We start from the raw sequence: 16,963 nt of genomic DNA on the forward strand, positions 1-16,963 counted from the left end.
GGCGACTTCGCTTGGGGGGGGGGGGGTCTACAGGTCTGCACACTGAACAGCGGCTACTCCTCCGTTTCTTGGACAAAGCAGTGTCCCATCCGCCATCACCACACAACGGTGCGCCTCGTCGGCTGTCGCCCAATCTCCTGGCAAAAAGTAGTATCTCTGGATATCTGCAGCCTCCAACGGGGTCGACGTAGGTGAGAAATGCGGAAGCCGCCACGTGCAGACCCATCTCTCAACGTCGAGGAATATGAGTTTCTGACGCGGCATCAGCGACAACGGTTCCCTAATCCGAGATGCGATGCGTGTAGGAAGAGCGACGCATGCGAAGGAAGAGGAGTCACAAAATACTAGTTCTTCCCCGCTGTTGCCGTTTTCATCTCGGGATTTTATCCGCAGTTCGTTTACATCGAAAAGGAAGTACCTGTGCCTAAGTCGGTTCGACACAGTGGTGCTTAACAACTGAAGAAGAATGCGTGATGATCCGGCCTGCGCGAGGAGCCTTCCCACTGTGTAATGTTCATCTTCATCACCCTGGCCTTCTGTGGGAGAGACTGGGGAGATGCATGGCCCAACAAGATGTGGTTGCGAATAACGCTGTTCCCCAACTTGACGCATGGTAGACCACTGGAAGACTCGAACCTTACTGGGTCCGAAGGCAAGCAGGTACTCTGGTTTGGTTGGGTGATTGATCCATTTGCACTGCTCCATGTTTTTCGGAAGTTCAGCCTCGGTCCAATGCTGGGTCTCGAGATCGACGGAAAGGAGCATGGAGGGCGTGCGCGCGCATAACTTCTGGCCTGCCGTTTGAAACAACAAACCTGTGGCCCTGCCTTTCTGAGGTGCAAGGATGACGTTGAGCTCCGAATCAGCCTTCCAAGCTTGGCGATCATCGACGCCTTGGGAAACAGTTTTGATCCAAAGCCTTCGAGCTCGATTAGCCAGTGCGATCCGACGACCATCATCACTCCATGCCATGTGGGTGACAGACATTCGGCTACTCAACCTTTCCATCCGGAGAATTGTGCCGTTGCCGTTTTCACAGAGGTCTACCAGGCCGTTGTCTGTTCCGAAACAATAGAGAGCGCCTTGCGGTTGCGATGAGAGAATGTTCAGGCTATTGACTCGGGCTGACTGGTGCTCCGGGAGGAGTGACATCTTGGCAAGACTTTCCGTCTCACCAGTCGCATCACTGTTGTGATCTGGGACTTCAGAGCTGTCTGAAAGACGAATCAATGTGTTTGGTTCCCACACGTTGCCATAAGGCCCGCGCATATCGTAAAGCCGCCGGGAATCTGAACTGAAAGCCAGATCATTAACGAAGTCTTGCGAAGATAGCTGATATAGCAACGAGAAATCGGCTGTGGCGAAAATCTTGATTGTGCCTCGGGGGTCGCCAGTTGCTATGAGGGATCCATCCCGAGACACAACCATCTTGTTGGCACCGGTGCCTACCATCAGCCTCGTCTCCTCTTCGAAGGGATCCCACTTGAACATCAGACCGATTTGAGTCAAGCCAAGAACTTCACCACTATAAGGATGCCATCTTAGATGATAAACCTCTCCCACAGTCTTTCTCTTGCTTGATATGTTTGCTTCATCCGCGGGGATGTGACATTGACGTAGCATTTTTGGTGGATCGAGTTCCCATGCAGCAACAGGATGTGCGCGATAACCAAAGACGACCATGGTCCCATCTGGACTGAGCGCCGAACAGTTGGGAAAACTGTGGATAGTTCCCTCAAATCTTTGTTCTGTGATTTCGGAATGTATGGTCCATCGGGGATCTGTGGGGCTGTGAACAGAGAGTCTCCGAATGCACCGGTCTTCATTCGCAACTAATACAGTCTGGTCGTCCTCGATGAAGCGAAGAGAGTGGGGTCGAGGGCGGTCCATCGGGTTTTTTGCAACCTGGAGGCAGTTTCCTGTCATAAGGTTCCACACTCTGGTAGTCAGATACCCGTAGGTAACGAGCAAATCCCCCAAGGAGTTGGCTTGCATGGAGAGCACTCGTTCCGGATGAGAGAATCTTCGTTGCTCTTCAAATGTGACAGCATCGTAGATCAGTACATGACTTGACGTATGAATGGTCGCTAGAACAACAATGAAACTACCCGCAGCAAGCACTGCGGATGCTGATGCACCTTGCTCAAAAGACAGACGTGTGAGACAGTCATCCCATGCGGAGCTCAAGGACCCGGAGATCTGAAGTGAGTGACCCTCTTTGCTTCCAAACTGTTCGTATATAGCCGAATCTTGGGGACAGAATGGTGGGATGAGCTTGTCAATAGCATCGGGCGATTGGCGGAGGTTGCTGCCAAATTTTCCAACGATCTTCACTAGGTCGGTGGCCCAACCCTCAACAAGACGGACAGTCTGGCGATGGATAAGTGATTCATCAACTGCAGTCGATCTTCGTAGGCCAACCACCATATCGGTTAAGTAACGCGATGCCGTGACTAAAAGCCTCATCTCGTTGATCCTGACGGCCAAGTAAATCCATGTCAATATCGACGGGCTGTTCAAAAACTTCATGGTAGTGGCAAGGACCTCGGTGGAGCCGTGAACAGATGCTCGTGATAGATGAATGAACCAGAACCTGATGGCGTAATCCAAGAATGCGGGTGGTCGTTTCCGGTTGAACTGACTTCGTATCGTCGGATCACTAAGTTGGGCCATGCATCTGCCGAAAATAGTACTATCAGCAGAGCAAGTATCAACTGCCACTGGGGAGAGGGTCTTCTTCCGTGTCAGGTATTGCCGAGCTGTTTCATGAATCATTGCAACGCAATCTTCCCGGTCTATGGTCACGAAACCACCACAGAGATCTACGATGGTTCTAGACTTCTCGATCAATCCGTCTTTTCGCAAGGTTGCGCAAAGCTCGTCCAATGTGAGCGGCCTTTGTGTGCAAGTTGCCCAGTTCAGGATAGCTTCTCCTAGTCGTTGCCCCTCAACACTCGGCTTTGACTTAACAGACTGAGCCATCCGATCATACAGTGCTTCCATTCCGGAAGGTAGGTCTTCCAATGCGTTTTGGACATCCAGCTTTGTGTGGCAGTCGTTGATCTTCTGCACTGCCAAATGAACCCAGAGGAAATTACCACCCGCTCGTTCCAGAAGCTGGGCCGTCACCTCTTCGCGATACATATCGTCGCCGGCCACGTCCATCTCCTGTTCGATGTAGACACGGAAGTCTTGGGTTGAGCCTTCAAGACTTATTGCGTCGGATCTGACCTGGCGGGACATTTTCGAGAAGGCCGTTGCGATATCGGGTGTCTTGCGACTGATAACCAAGACTCGAAGGGGGACGGCAGCGAGCGATAGCTCGGACAAAAGTCGGATGACGGAGCCGGGACTGTCAGCTTCATCCAAGCCATCCAGCACGAAGTAAATGGGATGGTTCAGACGCAAGCTGAGAAGGCTTTGCTTGAACAACCATAGCCACAGAGTGCGATAATCGGCAGACTTGAAGTCCACTCCAGCCGTCTCAAGCACTCGAAGCTTCGCCGCGTAAGATGGGTTTGAGGTTGCTAACTGAAAAGCCAATGACCGCAGTATTGCGCTGATAGTACGCTTTTTCTGGTCTGTGAATCGGATAAAGAAATAGTAGCAAACGAAGCCGGACTGAGTGAGGTGGTTGATCATAAAAGACGAAAGTACCGATTTCCCACTTCCTGCATTGCCGTTGATCCACAGAACGCAAAGTTTGCGGCTCTTATCATGGGCCCAATCTTGAAATGGGTTGGTGTCCAGAATCCACGAGCATGTTCCAAATACCAGGCGATCTCCGAAAAAGTTTTAAGTCGTCTTGCGGTCGCGTTGTGACAGAAAGCAATTCTTCAAAGCGGTTATCAAAAGATGGCGGGGCTGGAGGATCCAGTTCCAGCATTGGTGTCGATGCACTCCCGATTTGGGGTTCAGTGATCCACGGAAATCTGTTCTGCTCCAGGCGAGAAACGCCATCCTTTTTGACTCCTCTATGAGGGTGATGAGAGCATTGCGAACGGTAATGTAGCGTGGATCAGTCAGACTCTCGTACTTGCATAGCTCGCTATGGTTTGCGTCTAGAGGCTTTGATATCTCACCCGGATATCCTAGGACAGAAGAATCCTTATCCAAAATCATCTAAGCCGACTGAGTCAATGTGAAAGGCTCTTGATAATCCGTATGTGACCTGACGTGTGCAACGTACCATTTGACTCAATTTGGACACCGGCGTTGGGCGAGTCTCGTAGAAAGATACGATCTGCAACTTTCGGGCCGCATGTCGGAAGTTTTCGTTCACCTTTTCCAAGGTCGAAAAGCCCGCCACCAGTTCCGTAATGAACTGTCTCGAGCTAGCGCCGAAAGACACTTGAAGGACCTTATGTAAGAGACTAGCTAGGTTGGTCCCTCGATGCGGTGTAGACATGAAGACGATAGATGATATCCGTTCGATGATGTGCTCGAAAATCGGGTCGTTCTGGCCCTGAAGGTATGCCTAAGGTAGATTGATAAAACGGAGCGTGTCAGTTCATCTCGTGCATGGATGGGAGACATAAAGAAAATCCAATGTGGGAAGACGTGAGGACGCTTCCATACCTCTTTGACAACCAGCCCGCCCATTGAATGCACCACGAAAATGATAGGGCACTACTCGGCATAATCAGTACCGAAGGATGAAAGATATCAACCAATAAGGGCCCGGTATGATGGATATTGCAAAACGCATCACTAACCTCTCCAATCCCAAGATCCTCCAAGTTCTCTCCTACTTCATCTTTCGCATATTTCATATCATACAGCAAGTCTTTGGCAAAGTCCAATATTGACATCATAGTCTTGCCCTCCCCAACTCCAAAGTTTGCATTGTATCCAAAGGTAAGCAGCCGAGCATCGCGAACCACTGGCTCGGAGGGGAGGAAGTTCTTCGGCCAGCAGTTATCGGGGTTGTGACCCTTCGACCAGCTTTTTCGACTTCCTCCTCCGAGCCCATGGACAAATATGATGTCAGCTATTGGCCTTCCAACAGGCCGGTGGATGACCTTGAGCCCCACTGGATCCTGGTCTACGCGCGGCGTCGGACTTGTCGTGAGTGATGCTGGCACGGAGAACGAGCTGCCTCGTGATGGAGTCGTGAAAGCCTGAGACTCAACATTTTCCAAGGGCGCAAAAGTGCCGTGAGAATCAGGTGTTGGAATGCTTGCGAAACCCCAACTTTTTGAGCTGCGAGACAAAGAAGGTCAGCAAACGGTCTGGTGTCTCCAACGAGTGCCTTGTCAATTGGAACGTACAAGAACACGTTCGAGTAACAATGTCCCGCGAATATCGAAATATCAACAGCAAAAACGAGATATACACACCATGTTGTCTTGGATCCCTCGTCAAATGCTGTGGTGCGCTGTTGCTAAGGTTATGCAATCTAGAAAACACAAAAGTAGAATGGTAAGAAGAAGAGGAACGGTTCCGTTCGAACTCACGTTACGTCATAAGCCGCCTCGCAAGGGTCGCTCCATGTGTTATCTTCTGGCTTCATGGGAGAAATCAGGCTCCACGCCGTGTTTTCATCGGCGGCCTCGGAAGACAAACTTGCTTACAGTACTTTACATGTACCTACTACCTATATTGCCTTGAGCCTTGCCTATTATGCAAGACGTGGATTTTGTGTCCCGACCGGGAAATGGAAGAGTGCTGTGTCGACGAAACCACACACTCCGCTTGAATACCCAGACAATTTGGCGCGGAGCTCGCGCGTTGGTTATGTGCCCGGCGTTGGTGTGATTGTGTGACCTTCTATTCTGAGCGTGTTTGGCCGCCACAATCCACATTTAGAGATAACTGCTGGCAATCAATATCATTATCGGAACACTATCCCGGCAGCCTGCTTCAATATTGATGCTTGCATGAGGATGATCTGGAAGGGGGGGAGGCTGGGCACATGGCACGTAAGATACTTTGTGACTAGAAGCTCAACAGAAACAGATCCCAGAGTCACTTCTGTGACGGAGGCTTCTTGCAATAAATGAGTCCACACCTTGACCATTTCGTTGTTGGTTTAAATCAGTCCGTTGTCGAAGCATTTTCTCAGTTGACTGGTTGTGAACTGAGTTTTCGATGTGCATATTGTCTGCCTTTGTTCCAACTCCGAGAGTTAACACGAGGCAGCATGGAGACATCTGCGGCGCTTCCTGGCGGACCTCACACAGACAGCAAGAACAGCGTCATTGAACATAATGACCACAATGACATCAGTTTCGCCAACAACAACAACAACAACGTTTCTGCCGGCCTGGTTGACAAGTCAAACAATGACCTGACATCTCATCTGTTGATCCAGGAGATGAGGGTTCGTCAGAATGGTGTTTTTCCGATGGATGAGGCAATTTCTGACGGTACGTCTGCTAAATGATCAATGACCCTCACCCTGAGCCTTGCACTCTGTTTCTGAGGTCTAACTTCCTGCAGCTCTGCCAGACGGGTTCGCGTTTGTCTCAGTGGTGTATTTTGGGTACAGTGCTTGGACCATTACTGGCAAGCTAATTGCTCGCTCTTCAAACGTCGGCTCGGTCTTTTTCGTCAAGATAGCATACGGAGAAACCGGCAGAGTCATGCTTTTGGGCGAATTCGAGTCATCTAAGATTATCTACGAGCTTATGCCAGACTTCATACCGCAGCCTTTTGGGTACGGGAAGTATAAGAAAGCAGACACGCCCACTTACTTCTACATGTCTCAGTTCGTTGACCTCGACGTCACAACGGCACAAGATCCCTCGATGTTCTGCGAGCGCCTGGCCGAACTTCATCTTGGGAGTCAACGCCTTGCAGACAAATTTGGCTTCCACGTCACTACATGCGATGGTGATCGCGCGCACATCGTCGAGTGGGAATCAGACTGGGCCGTGTTCTACCGGAAGATGTTCCTTCATACGCTTAGCTTAGACATCAAACGGAACGGCCCATGGCCCGAGTATGAGCTTGCCGGACATCAGGTAGCTTGGAAGGTTATCCCACTGCTTCTTGAGGGCCTCACATGGAACGGGAATCCGATCAAACCCAGCCTGATTCATGGCGACCTGTGGGAGGGAAACACAGGCATTAGCAACGAGACGAATCTACCGATGATGTTCGACGCCGGATCTTACTTTGCACACAACGAGATGGAGCTAGGCCACTGGGTCTGTGAATTTTCAGCAACGTTTGGTGCCCAGGCATATATGGACCAATACGTTGAGTCCTTCGGGATGGCGGAGCCCGCTGAGGAGTTTGACGATCGAATCCGGCTGTATAGCCTCAAAGGGGGCATAAACTACTCTGCCGGCCATCCTGGCAGCAGACTAAGAAAGTCGTGAGTCTCGGTGGATCCATCATTCTTAGATCACAAGTCTCCCACTAATATGCCGTAGGGCTTACAATAGCATGTGCTACCTCTGCGAAAAGTACGCTCCAATCGACGGCATTGATGCCTACGACGAAACGATCGACCCAATAAAGACAGGGGCCAAGATTGTGTCCCACGAGGAGATAAACTGAGGATATGAGCAGTGTCGGGTGTCTATACTGCAAGCCGGTCTGCCGTTTGTTTCGATCATGTCAGGAGCAGCTCGGAGACGACGAGCCCGGTATCAACATGCATATCAGCAGTGGCGTCTAGACGGCGTGTAAGTCATTAGTTCCGAACTCACCGAAGATACAAACTCCGGAATGGCAACAGTGAATCATGTCTTTCAATGTCTAATTCCATCGTGAATAGTTTGATTTCCCCGTTATTACGGATTTGTCTTAACCTTTTGAAGACGCAAGCACGTCAACCCCGAGTGATTTTGTTTCCGATCTCTACTTTCCAAGCTTTCGACCCACCGTACAGTGAAAACATTCTGCATGGCTGTGGGTTTGTAGACGGCTTGTAGACCGTAAGATTCATAGTCCCGGACGCTGATGACCGCGTGAGTTACTCTTCTTGCTCCTGGTGCCGTCCCTGGTCCATGGTAGTGGTGTCCGGTGACTATTTTGGATGTCTACTACCAGAGAGAAACTCTTTACGCCCACGACCTTCCTGCGACCAGAGAATAGGGGTCTCAGGACCCATATGTGATTAGGCGGTGTCAAGACGCGCCAACATGGGCGGAACAACGTTCCGTCTTTGCGCAGGTGGGCGCCATGTAGGCAAATATTGTCCACGTAGCTCACGCCATGTCTTGGTGTAAACAGCAGTCCCGGGTACAGGAACCGTCACCGCAAAGCGGGGTACCAATCTTGGCGACGTTGGATTTAGGTTGTAAATAGCCGGCCGGAACTTCGTGCTAGGTATTGACCTCCACAACCCTGAGATCTCGAGATTGATCTCAAAACAATAATGTTTGGTAGATGCCCCAATAGTCTGCTCATTTGATGTGCAATCTTCTGGATTTCTTAAGACCATCTTGCTTCTTTATTGGAGGTACGGTGGCGCAGAAGAATCACGCTACTTCAATTGCATGAGTTTATGAAAGTACCAGACTGTAGAGCATAGTACATGGAAACCCATCAAATTCCTTGTAGGTGCGTATCAGGTACTGAGTACTTTCTTAGTACTCGTGCATGTCGTGCGACCAATTGGGGCCGAGAGGAGTCGGCGCGGCTTGATTTGGGCACACAGCCTGCCTTCGCCTGTCACATTCTCGATCCAACTTGGTTTGCTTGGGGGCTTCTGTCAAGCGTTACCTCATACGCTCAACTTATTGTCTCTCTTTCAACCTGATATGTCAAACCTGTCAAGCACAAAAACTCGTAAGGAAGAGCAACTTGCTTGCCCTCAATTGACACGGTTTGCGGCTCCAACAGGTCGCGCATCTGGATGAATTTCGACGGTTTACTAGAGTACAATTGATTTATCACGGAAACTCGCAATGCTTTCCTCAAGTCCCTCTCATCAACAATCTCCTGGCATGGACTCTCGACCCCTCACCGCCATACCTACGCCTCTGGCAGTTGCCATCGCCGACCGGGAGAAGCTGGGCCAGAATGAGGCCATACACGTAGCTCAGGAAGCCTCTCGCGACCAGAAATACTCCGCGTTTTCTCAAGTGATGCGCAAATACCTTACTTACCTTCTCGGCCTCATTCTGACCCTGTCCACGCTCACAGCAACCATCTACTTCCCTCTGATACCTATGCTTAGCGCTGAGCTGGGTGTGTCGATTCAGGCCATCAACTTGACAGTCACTGTTTACGTTGTAGTTCAGGCCGTGTCCCCTGCCTTTTTCGCTTCACTTGCCGACGCCGTTGGCCGTCGACCGGTGCTTCTCGGGCTGATCGCCCTTTATACAGTTGCAACTCTTGGCCTTATTCTATCATTCACTTTCAGCACGGGACGGAATGGCTACAATGCACTGGTAGCATTACGAGCTTTACAGAGTCTGGGTGGCTCGACCATGCCTCCCCTAGCTTACGGCCTCACATATGATATAGTCTCTGTTGCAGAGCGAGGCAGTATGCTTGGACCGATGCTAGCATTCTGCAACGGCATTTCGGCTGTAGGCCCCATGATTGGGGGTGGAATCGCGCTGGGAACTGGAGGTGTCCTTTGGGTGTGGGTAGCCCTCCTGGTGGTAGCTGCCGTGTGCCTGCTGCTGACAGGATTCACATTGCCGGAGACGGCGAGGAATGTCGTAGGAAATGGGAGCCTCCCAGCGTCCGGCGTATGGCGGACTTGGGTATCTTTACCTAAGGCGTTCAAAGACGGAGAGGATCGTGGATCGGATACACCCCAATCCCAAGCTCAAGCTAGCCAAGACTATTTGAGCCAGAAGCCAGCACTGGAATGGCAACCTCTGCAGGCCTTGGACTCCTTTCGTATTATTTTCTATCCGGAAGCCGCGGCGGTGCTTTGGATGATCGCCTCCTCCTACTCAGTCTATTATACTTTCCAGGTAGCCATTCCGGTTGTCTTCTCGGAGGTCTACGAGTATAACGAACTACAGATCGGCCTAGTGCTGCTCCCTGGCCTTGCTGGCATGACACTCGGTGGAATTCTAGCTGGCAAGCTTCTGGATAGAAACTTTGCCACCATCGCGCGGAAGTTGAACCTGGATATCAGCTCCAAAACTGCACATGCCAGCTCCCATTTTCCTCTGGAAGTGGCCAGATACCGGGGGTGTGAATGGTTTCTCCTTTTCATGACCGCCTGCGTAGTGGGCTACGGGTGGGCTGTGAAATTACATGTCCATGCCGCGGTGCCAATTGTGCTTCAGTTCTTCATCTGCGCTGCATCTACGCTACTAAGCCATACTGCAAGTGCTTTGCTTGTCGACACTTTTACAGAAAGGCCGAGCACGACGTATGCGTCGGCACAGATTGCTCGGTGCGGTCTCAGTGCCCTATCTTCCGCACTATTGCAGCCGCTGGTTGAAGCGATTGGTAGAGGGTGGTATTTCACCATATTCATATTATTTATCAGCATTAGTGGCTTACTATCTATGGTAGTGAGTCGTACCAAGGGTGTCGGCTGGCGACAACGAAGGCGTGAACACATCAGAGCAAACGATAGTCTTTAGTTAGATGGTCGGAGCATACTGAGGCCATAACGTCTGGGATTGACAGTTTAAGAGTGTTCGATCATTGGCTGGATGGTCAGGAACAGAAGCTAATCCAGAAAGCCTCGGAGCAAAACGCAGACTTGATCCAGTTTCTCTCCAAGCTCGATAGACTCCCGGAGACCTCAGCATCAAGGATGAAACATGTGTTCAGAGCCTGGGATACATATGGGAGGAAATGTCCAGCACGGGTCTTGCGCCAGAGACTCTCCGAATCGTTCAGCTGGAACGCACCACAAAAAGATTCGCCTATGTATTTTGTTGCGGGAAACCAGCTGTTGATGACATGTCCGGCCACTGAACTGATTCTTGGAAAGAGCCGAGAGATCTTTGTGGTCAAGGACTATGAATGTGTCACAATGAGGGTAATACGAGAGTTCTTGAGCAGGCTTTGGGACTGGTTTACGTTCTGAAGTTGGAAATAACGGTAGTTATTGCACGATGAACGACTCTTCTGAATATTTACTACATTTCGCGATCAGCTGCAAGTTGCTTGCACTGCCTTGGTGAATATGTCAGTTTTTCAACTGTCAAATTTGCATTTGCTGGATGTGTTGTCCAGATCTCAGGTTGAAGAAGTACCGCAAGGCGCGAACATTTTGTCCACGTCTCTAGATTTCCTCGTACTTCGCAAAAACCCAGCCTTATTATTATTATTTTTCCAGACGCTGCATGTCGTATTCCTCCTTCTGTTCCAGCAGGGTAGGAGAATGTGACACGAGCCTCAACCTCCGTTGCTGATGTCACCTTACGGCTGCCCACTTCTTTGGGTCATGCGCAATTCTCCATTTTGGTAATTATTCGCCGTGATGTCGTCCCTACGTTGGGCCGTCGATTTCGTATCCGTCCCTAGTCGTTGTCGACAATCTGGGGGCCAAAGTATATACGCTTCGACGCTGAGAAGTTGAGAGGGAGCACCTAATATTATACCAAGCCTTTCCCTCTGTGGCACTCGAGGCTTGCTCCAACGACCCCTGAATGGGGCGAGACCGAGACCGAGAGCGAAGCTTGCAGCACTTGTGGATACCGCTAAGTAAGGACAGAACCTTAAAATACCAAACACAGCCAATATCTAATCGTTTCCCTTCGAGAAACGGCAATTGTCACTGAAGATGACTCGCTAGTGCGGTTTGGTCATCCCCAATACGTGTATGACCTGGGGCTGTGATACACGTATCGGTGCAAGATCTCCACCACGGACAGAACCATTCATGATTAAACAGTTGCAAAAAACTGGATCGGATCTTCGGGGAACGACAAACGGAACCACCAAGTCCACAGGGCTGAAGGCTTGATTGACGTGCTCCCAATGCCGGTTGGCCGTTGGCAGACCCCCTCCACCCCCTTGGGCCCCTTCTTCTCCGGTGATTCCAGACCATGTTAACCACTCTTTGTTCCCCTCCCCTCCCTTTCGCACTCTTACACATCAATTCAACATCTATTCCACCCCTCGGACTCGCAAGAGAGAGAAGGCGTCCAAAGCGATCCAAACACACCTTCACAAGGCGTTCTACGCCGTCATTGTTCGCCGCCCACGCAATGGCGAAGCTCCCGAGCAGTCAGGTCCGTCGGGTCGACTCTGACAGCTCATCAATAAGTTGGTAAGTCGATATACGTCGCATTCAATACGCGCCCTCTCACCTATTGCTTTCTACCGAAAAGAAAGTGGGAAGCGAGAATGACAGGGCGGCCAAAACCAACAACCCAAATCTCGATAACCCCCATCCCGCATCATGCAGCAAACTAACGAAAATCCTTCCTGTGTCCAGGGGCCTGGACTACCTCCAAGAAGAGAAAATCGCGCCTCTCACCTGGATCGAGTCGCCCGTCTCCTCGGCCGATGAAGACACGGGCGAGATCCGCCTCTTTGTCCGGCACAATGCAAACACCATTGAACTCTTCTCCGACCTCTTCTTTGTCGCCAACCTCGAGACGTTTACGCAGACGCACAGCATCACCGACTTGTCCAGTTTAGCCGCCTATCTCGGTTTCTTCGCCATCATCTGGTTCACTTGGTTCCAGATCACGTTGCACGATGTTCGCTTCTCCATCGACTCGGGGTACGAGCGAATGTGCAAGATCCTGCAGTTCTGCCTATTTGTCGGGTTCGCTCTCGTTGGGTCATCATTCAGTCCTGGTACGAAAGAGCACAATAATGCGGTATGTCTACTTTCAACTTTTGCTGTATCTCGATCATGACAATGGAGACGGAAGCCTCGGAAATCTTCATACAGTACCTTCACTGACAGCGATGCAATGTAGAACTTCCAACTCCTGTGTAACATTCTCTTCGCTACCCGCCTGCTGCTCGTAGCCCAGTACTCCGTCGCCCTCCACTTTGTCCGCAAGAAGACAAAGGCCTTGAACTGGCCGCTGTCTCTCACCATTGTCCTCTTCATCTTCTCCGGTGGGGCCTTCTACTCCATGACGCCAGCCTTCTCTCCCGAGTCCGGCAACGGCCTGGGTATCTACTACGTCTGGTATATTATCCTTGTGATCGAGGTCGCCATCACCCTCGGCTTGTCATCCATCTGGAGGAACCTCAGCTTCAAGCACACCCACTTGACGGAGAGAATGGGCCTCTTCACCCTGGTCATCATTGGTGAAGGTGCCATTGGTGCCACAAAGGTCGTCGGCGTCCTGATGGGTGACACCGGCCTCCGGCTCGATGCATGCCTCGTCGTCGGTTGCATCGTTTTCATTCTGGTATGTCACTCGTCCATACCATGCTCCACCCATTGATCAACTGACCCAACCATCCCTAGATGTTCAACTGGATGCTCTACTTCGACAACCCCCCCGAATGCAAATTCGGCACCGTCCGCCAACAAATCTGGGCCGTCCTCCACTTCCCCTTCCACCTCGGCATGATCGGCGTCGTCGAAGGCTCCCAACAGATCGCCCTCGCCTGGCAGGTCCTCAGCTACTTCAGCGACTTCTTCTCCTCCGTCCGCAACGCCTGCGTAAACGAGCACCAAGACGGTCAAGCCCTCACAACTTCCATCGCCACGGCATTTGAGAAGCTCAGCATGCCAAACAGCGCCGAAATCCGCAACCTCATCCCCTTCGTCTACCAAGAAATCTACAAAATCGGTAACACGACCGACATTTGCGCGCCGGCCAACATCACCGGCACAGACTCGCTCTTCGTGCCCCCCGGCTTCGAACGCCTCACCAAGAGCGTCCTCGGCGTCTTATTCGAGTCCTACAACGGCGTCACATCAGACGGCGACGAGGACCCCGGCGAGATTGCGCACCCGGCCTACTCGACCGTCTACATCTACTACTGGTCCTCGTTCCTCTTCGTCGTCGCCTTCTTCGCCGTCTTCATCCTCATCACCAGACACAAAGATCGCCCGCTCAACATCTTTGACAAGGCCGCCGTCGCGACGCGCGGTGTCGCCGCCCTCTTCGCCGTCGGCATCGCCTCGGGCGCCGGGTCCGAGAAGTTCATTTTCGCCTACCTCAGGAGCGGCGCAACGCTGCCTACCGTGGCGGCTCTCCTGTTAGTAATTCTGGCCGTGGACCGCTTCACGAAGCATCTCAGCGCTAAGACCCTGCGGCGAAATTTGACCGAGGGTTCCGAGTTCTGGGAGAGGGGTTTGGCGGAGAGACAGCTTATAGAGTCTTCGTTAGCGGGGAAGTCTTGATGCCTGGCATTCCTACAGTCGGAGCTTCCTGAAAAGTTGATCGATGGCTTCTGCGTGAAGAAACTTACAACCGCCATATATTTCATATAACAGTTTGTACATCATAACGGCCTTCAGTGTGAGGAAAGCGGGGAATTGGCAGGTTAGAACGGGGTTATGGTCACAGCTCGACAAGTTTTCTTTGTATCAAAATCATGTCCAGGGTTCAAGGACAGCGCAGGGCATAGAGTCCACACGCTATGAGGCGTTTTCAGGGCTGGCACCTGTAAATCTAATTGCTTTAATGACTCCCCTCGAGGAGCGCGAATTCTACTTCCTTCTCATGTGGCCCGGTTTCTGCGTTGATGGACATTGTCTTGCTGTCTGCCAGTCGTCTCGAGCGGTATCTCCTCTACTTGGGCTGGTTGATCTAATAAGCCCGGGGTTCCTCTATCGACGCCGAGAACAGCCGCCTTTCTCTCATCGCTCAGATGGTGCTCTGATACGAAGAGGTTGAGCACCAACGCCAGGCCCGAAAATGCGACGTACTGGGTGTTTTTATTAGCAAATGTACGCAAACTGAACGGTGGTCCCTCAAGGATATTTCACATAGCAATTTTTCGACGTTGAGATCTTACTTACCATGATCCAGACTGTCTTGAGCGCTCTGAAATACGCTTGGCGCACAGGAACCTGCTGCTCAGCCGCAAGCAGAGCGATGCCCTCAACATGAGCTGACGCATTCTCTCCATCAAACTGACCAGCGAGCTCGCCACCGATCATCTCGACCAAATACAGGTTCTCAGCTTTCATCTGGTTCTGGAAGACAACCCCACCAACAACCACAGAAATGGCCGTCGCAATAGACCTGAGGAAACCCATTGTAGCCACCACAGCAGCCGTATCACGCACCGTAGTCGCAGCCTGCGCCGCCAGCACCGGCGCTTCAATGTTCAGCCCCACGCCGACGCCGGTGAGGATCTGGAAAGTGAACAGCTTCGCCAGGTTCTTGTCGAACTCGAGGTTGATGAGTAAACCTGTGCCGAGAATCAGCAGCACCTGCGCCGCGTACATGAGCACTCGATACCGTCCCGTCCGCTGGATGAAAACCCCAGCAAACGCTGCAGACAACGAGCAAGAGACGATCAGCGGTAGCATATACAACCCTGACGTCAACGCATTCGCGCCCAGCACGGCTTGGGAGTAAAGCGGCAGGTAGTACGTGATACCGATAAAGACGTACGCGTTGAAGGCGAAGACGCTGTACGCTGCCGCTTTCGACCAGCTTGAGAGAAGTCGAAGGGGTAGAACAGGGTTAGCGGCAAATTTCCACTCGTTCACGAGGAATATGCCAATGACGACGGTGCCGAAGACGATGAGGCAGATTACGGTGGCGGAGGACCATGGGTGTACGACGTCGCCGAAGTCGAGGGCAAGGAGAACCATGAGAGCTCCGCCCATACAGAGGGCGCTTCCCGTCCAGTCTATGGCTTTGAGGCCTGCCAATACTGGTGTGTTGGGTGAAGGGAGGTCTAGGAAGAAGACGAGGACTATGAAGACAACGCCACCAATTGGCACTTGAACGTGATCAGTTTTCCGCTGGGTGTTCTAGTTCACGTGGGGGCTACTTACGATTAATCCAGAAACACCATCGCCAGCTAACAAGAGGAGTAGATGAGTCAGTCGAAGTCAATAATTATATCTTACCGAGGGAGTACTTACTCCAATCGCGTAGTAAACACACCCCCAAGGACCGGCCCAACCGCACTCCCTACAGCCCAAATAACAGACGTAATAGCAAGATACAACCCTCGATCCCTCAACGAGAACAAGTCGCAGATGATGGTATTCACCATCACCCCCATCCCCGACGCACCGACACCCTGCACCGCGCGCCCCGCAATCAGCGCATCCATGTGCGGCGCCAGCGCGCACAGCAGGCTCCCCGCCAGGAAGATGGTCAGGGCGAGCAGTATAATAGGTTTCCGGCCCCAGAGGTCTGCTACGGAGCCCCAGACGGGTGTGACGGCCGTGAAGCCGAGGATGAATGCGGAGCCGACCCAGATATAGCCGGCAACGGAGTCGAGGGAGGCGACGATGTTGGGGACGGCGGTGGTGACGATGGTCATGTCGAGGGCGGAGAGGGTTGCTGAGAGGCAGAGGGATGTCATTGTGAGGGTTATGCTTGTTCCTGAGAGCTTTGGGATGGCGGTGGCGGGGTTGGAGGGGAGAGGCGGATCGGGATTGGGGGCATTGCTGAGATGCTCATCTTGGACTGATGTAGTGCGGTTGGTAGAGATGGGGGGCTCCTGGAATTGCGGTGGTGAGGGAATTTGATGGCGATTCTCGTCGAGAGGGCCTCGTCGCGACGGTGTTGCGCTTCCGAGCTTGCCGCTTCCCTCATCCACAGGATAGACAACTGCGAGGCCCGAAGATATGCTGGCCATGTTGGCGCTGCTATAATCTAAGGAATTGTGTTATGAGGGAGGAAAAAACAAAGTTAATCTTCTGTGGATGCTATGTTCTACGAGATGAATCAACGATTGCGTTTGTAGGTTAGAAGGAGTGGCGTGAGGATGTCAAATAAAGTCGGTGGCCGGAATATCAGCCCGACCGGCGCAATTAGTCAGTAAGAATCCAATTGAGAAGCCTCAAGTGATGAATAAAGGCGAGTAGGATGGCCCAAGACACTATAATCCTTGGCGGAGGATGCTGACATTGTTGGGGAAATGAAAGCTGGCGCGCTTTGGTTGGGGATTGCACTTGGCCGTCCAACGTCTGCCTAAT

General features: G+C 51.8%; 5 protein-coding genes across 5 annotated transcripts; 3 read left to right on the forward strand and 2 right to left on the reverse strand.

Annotated features, from left to right (window-relative positions):
* Positions 1 to 27: 27 nt before the first annotated feature.
* CCOS01_07322 (NACHT and WD domain-containing protein) lies at positions 28 to 5,512 on the reverse strand (the record flags this gene model as incomplete). Its single annotated transcript, XM_060455488.1, has 7 exons — positions 28 to 1,919; positions 2,109 to 2,677; positions 2,993 to 3,531; positions 4,190 to 4,477; positions 4,579 to 4,629; positions 4,716 to 5,202; positions 5,457 to 5,512. 7 exons carry the CDS (start codon positions 5,510 to 5,512, stop codon positions 28 to 30), a joined length of 3,882 nt encoding a protein of 1,293 aa, XP_060313380.1.
* Positions 5,513 to 6,142: 630 nt separating this feature from the next.
* CCOS01_07323 (uncharacterized protein) lies at positions 6,143 to 7,506 on the forward strand (the record flags this gene model as incomplete). Its single annotated transcript, XM_060455489.1, has 3 exons — positions 6,143 to 6,368; positions 6,442 to 7,321; positions 7,380 to 7,506. The coding sequence occupies 3 exons, from the start codon at positions 6,143 to 6,145 to the stop codon at positions 7,504 to 7,506; spliced, it is 1,233 nt and encodes a 410-aa protein (XP_060313381.1).
* Positions 7,507 to 8,861: 1,355 nt separating this feature from the next.
* On the forward strand, positions 8,862 to 10,508 carry CCOS01_07324 (uncharacterized protein; the record flags this gene model as incomplete). The annotated part of the gene is made up of 2 exons (XM_060455490.1): positions 8,862 to 10,371; positions 10,438 to 10,508. The coding sequence occupies 2 exons, from the start codon at positions 8,862 to 8,864 to the stop codon at positions 10,506 to 10,508; spliced, it is 1,581 nt and encodes a 526-aa protein (XP_060313382.1).
* A 1,578-nt stretch (positions 10,509 to 12,086) lies between these two features.
* On the forward strand, positions 12,087 to 14,197 carry CCOS01_07325 (uncharacterized protein; the record flags this gene model as incomplete). The annotated part of the gene is made up of 4 exons (XM_060455491.1): positions 12,087 to 12,148; positions 12,317 to 12,707; positions 12,810 to 13,253; positions 13,313 to 14,197. 4 exons carry the CDS (start codon positions 12,087 to 12,089, stop codon positions 14,195 to 14,197), a joined length of 1,782 nt encoding a protein of 593 aa, XP_060313383.1.
* A 320-nt stretch (positions 14,198 to 14,517) lies between these two features.
* On the reverse strand, positions 14,518 to 16,623 carry CCOS01_07326 (plays a role in the entry into G0; the record flags this gene model as incomplete). The annotated part of the gene is made up of 4 exons (XM_060455492.1): positions 14,518 to 14,724; positions 14,819 to 15,753; positions 15,809 to 15,834; positions 15,899 to 16,623. The coding sequence occupies 4 exons, from the start codon at positions 16,621 to 16,623 to the stop codon at positions 14,518 to 14,520; spliced, it is 1,893 nt and encodes a 630-aa protein (XP_060313384.1).
* Between the last annotated feature and the right edge of the window lie 340 nt (positions 16,624 to 16,963).

Source organism: Colletotrichum costaricense (assembly GCF_030867565.1).
Source record: "Colletotrichum costaricense strain IMI 309622 chromosome Unknown Scaffold_7.1, whole genome shotgun sequence".
Lineage (NCBI taxonomy): Eukaryota > Fungi > Ascomycota > Sordariomycetes > Glomerellales > Glomerellaceae > Colletotrichum > Colletotrichum costaricense.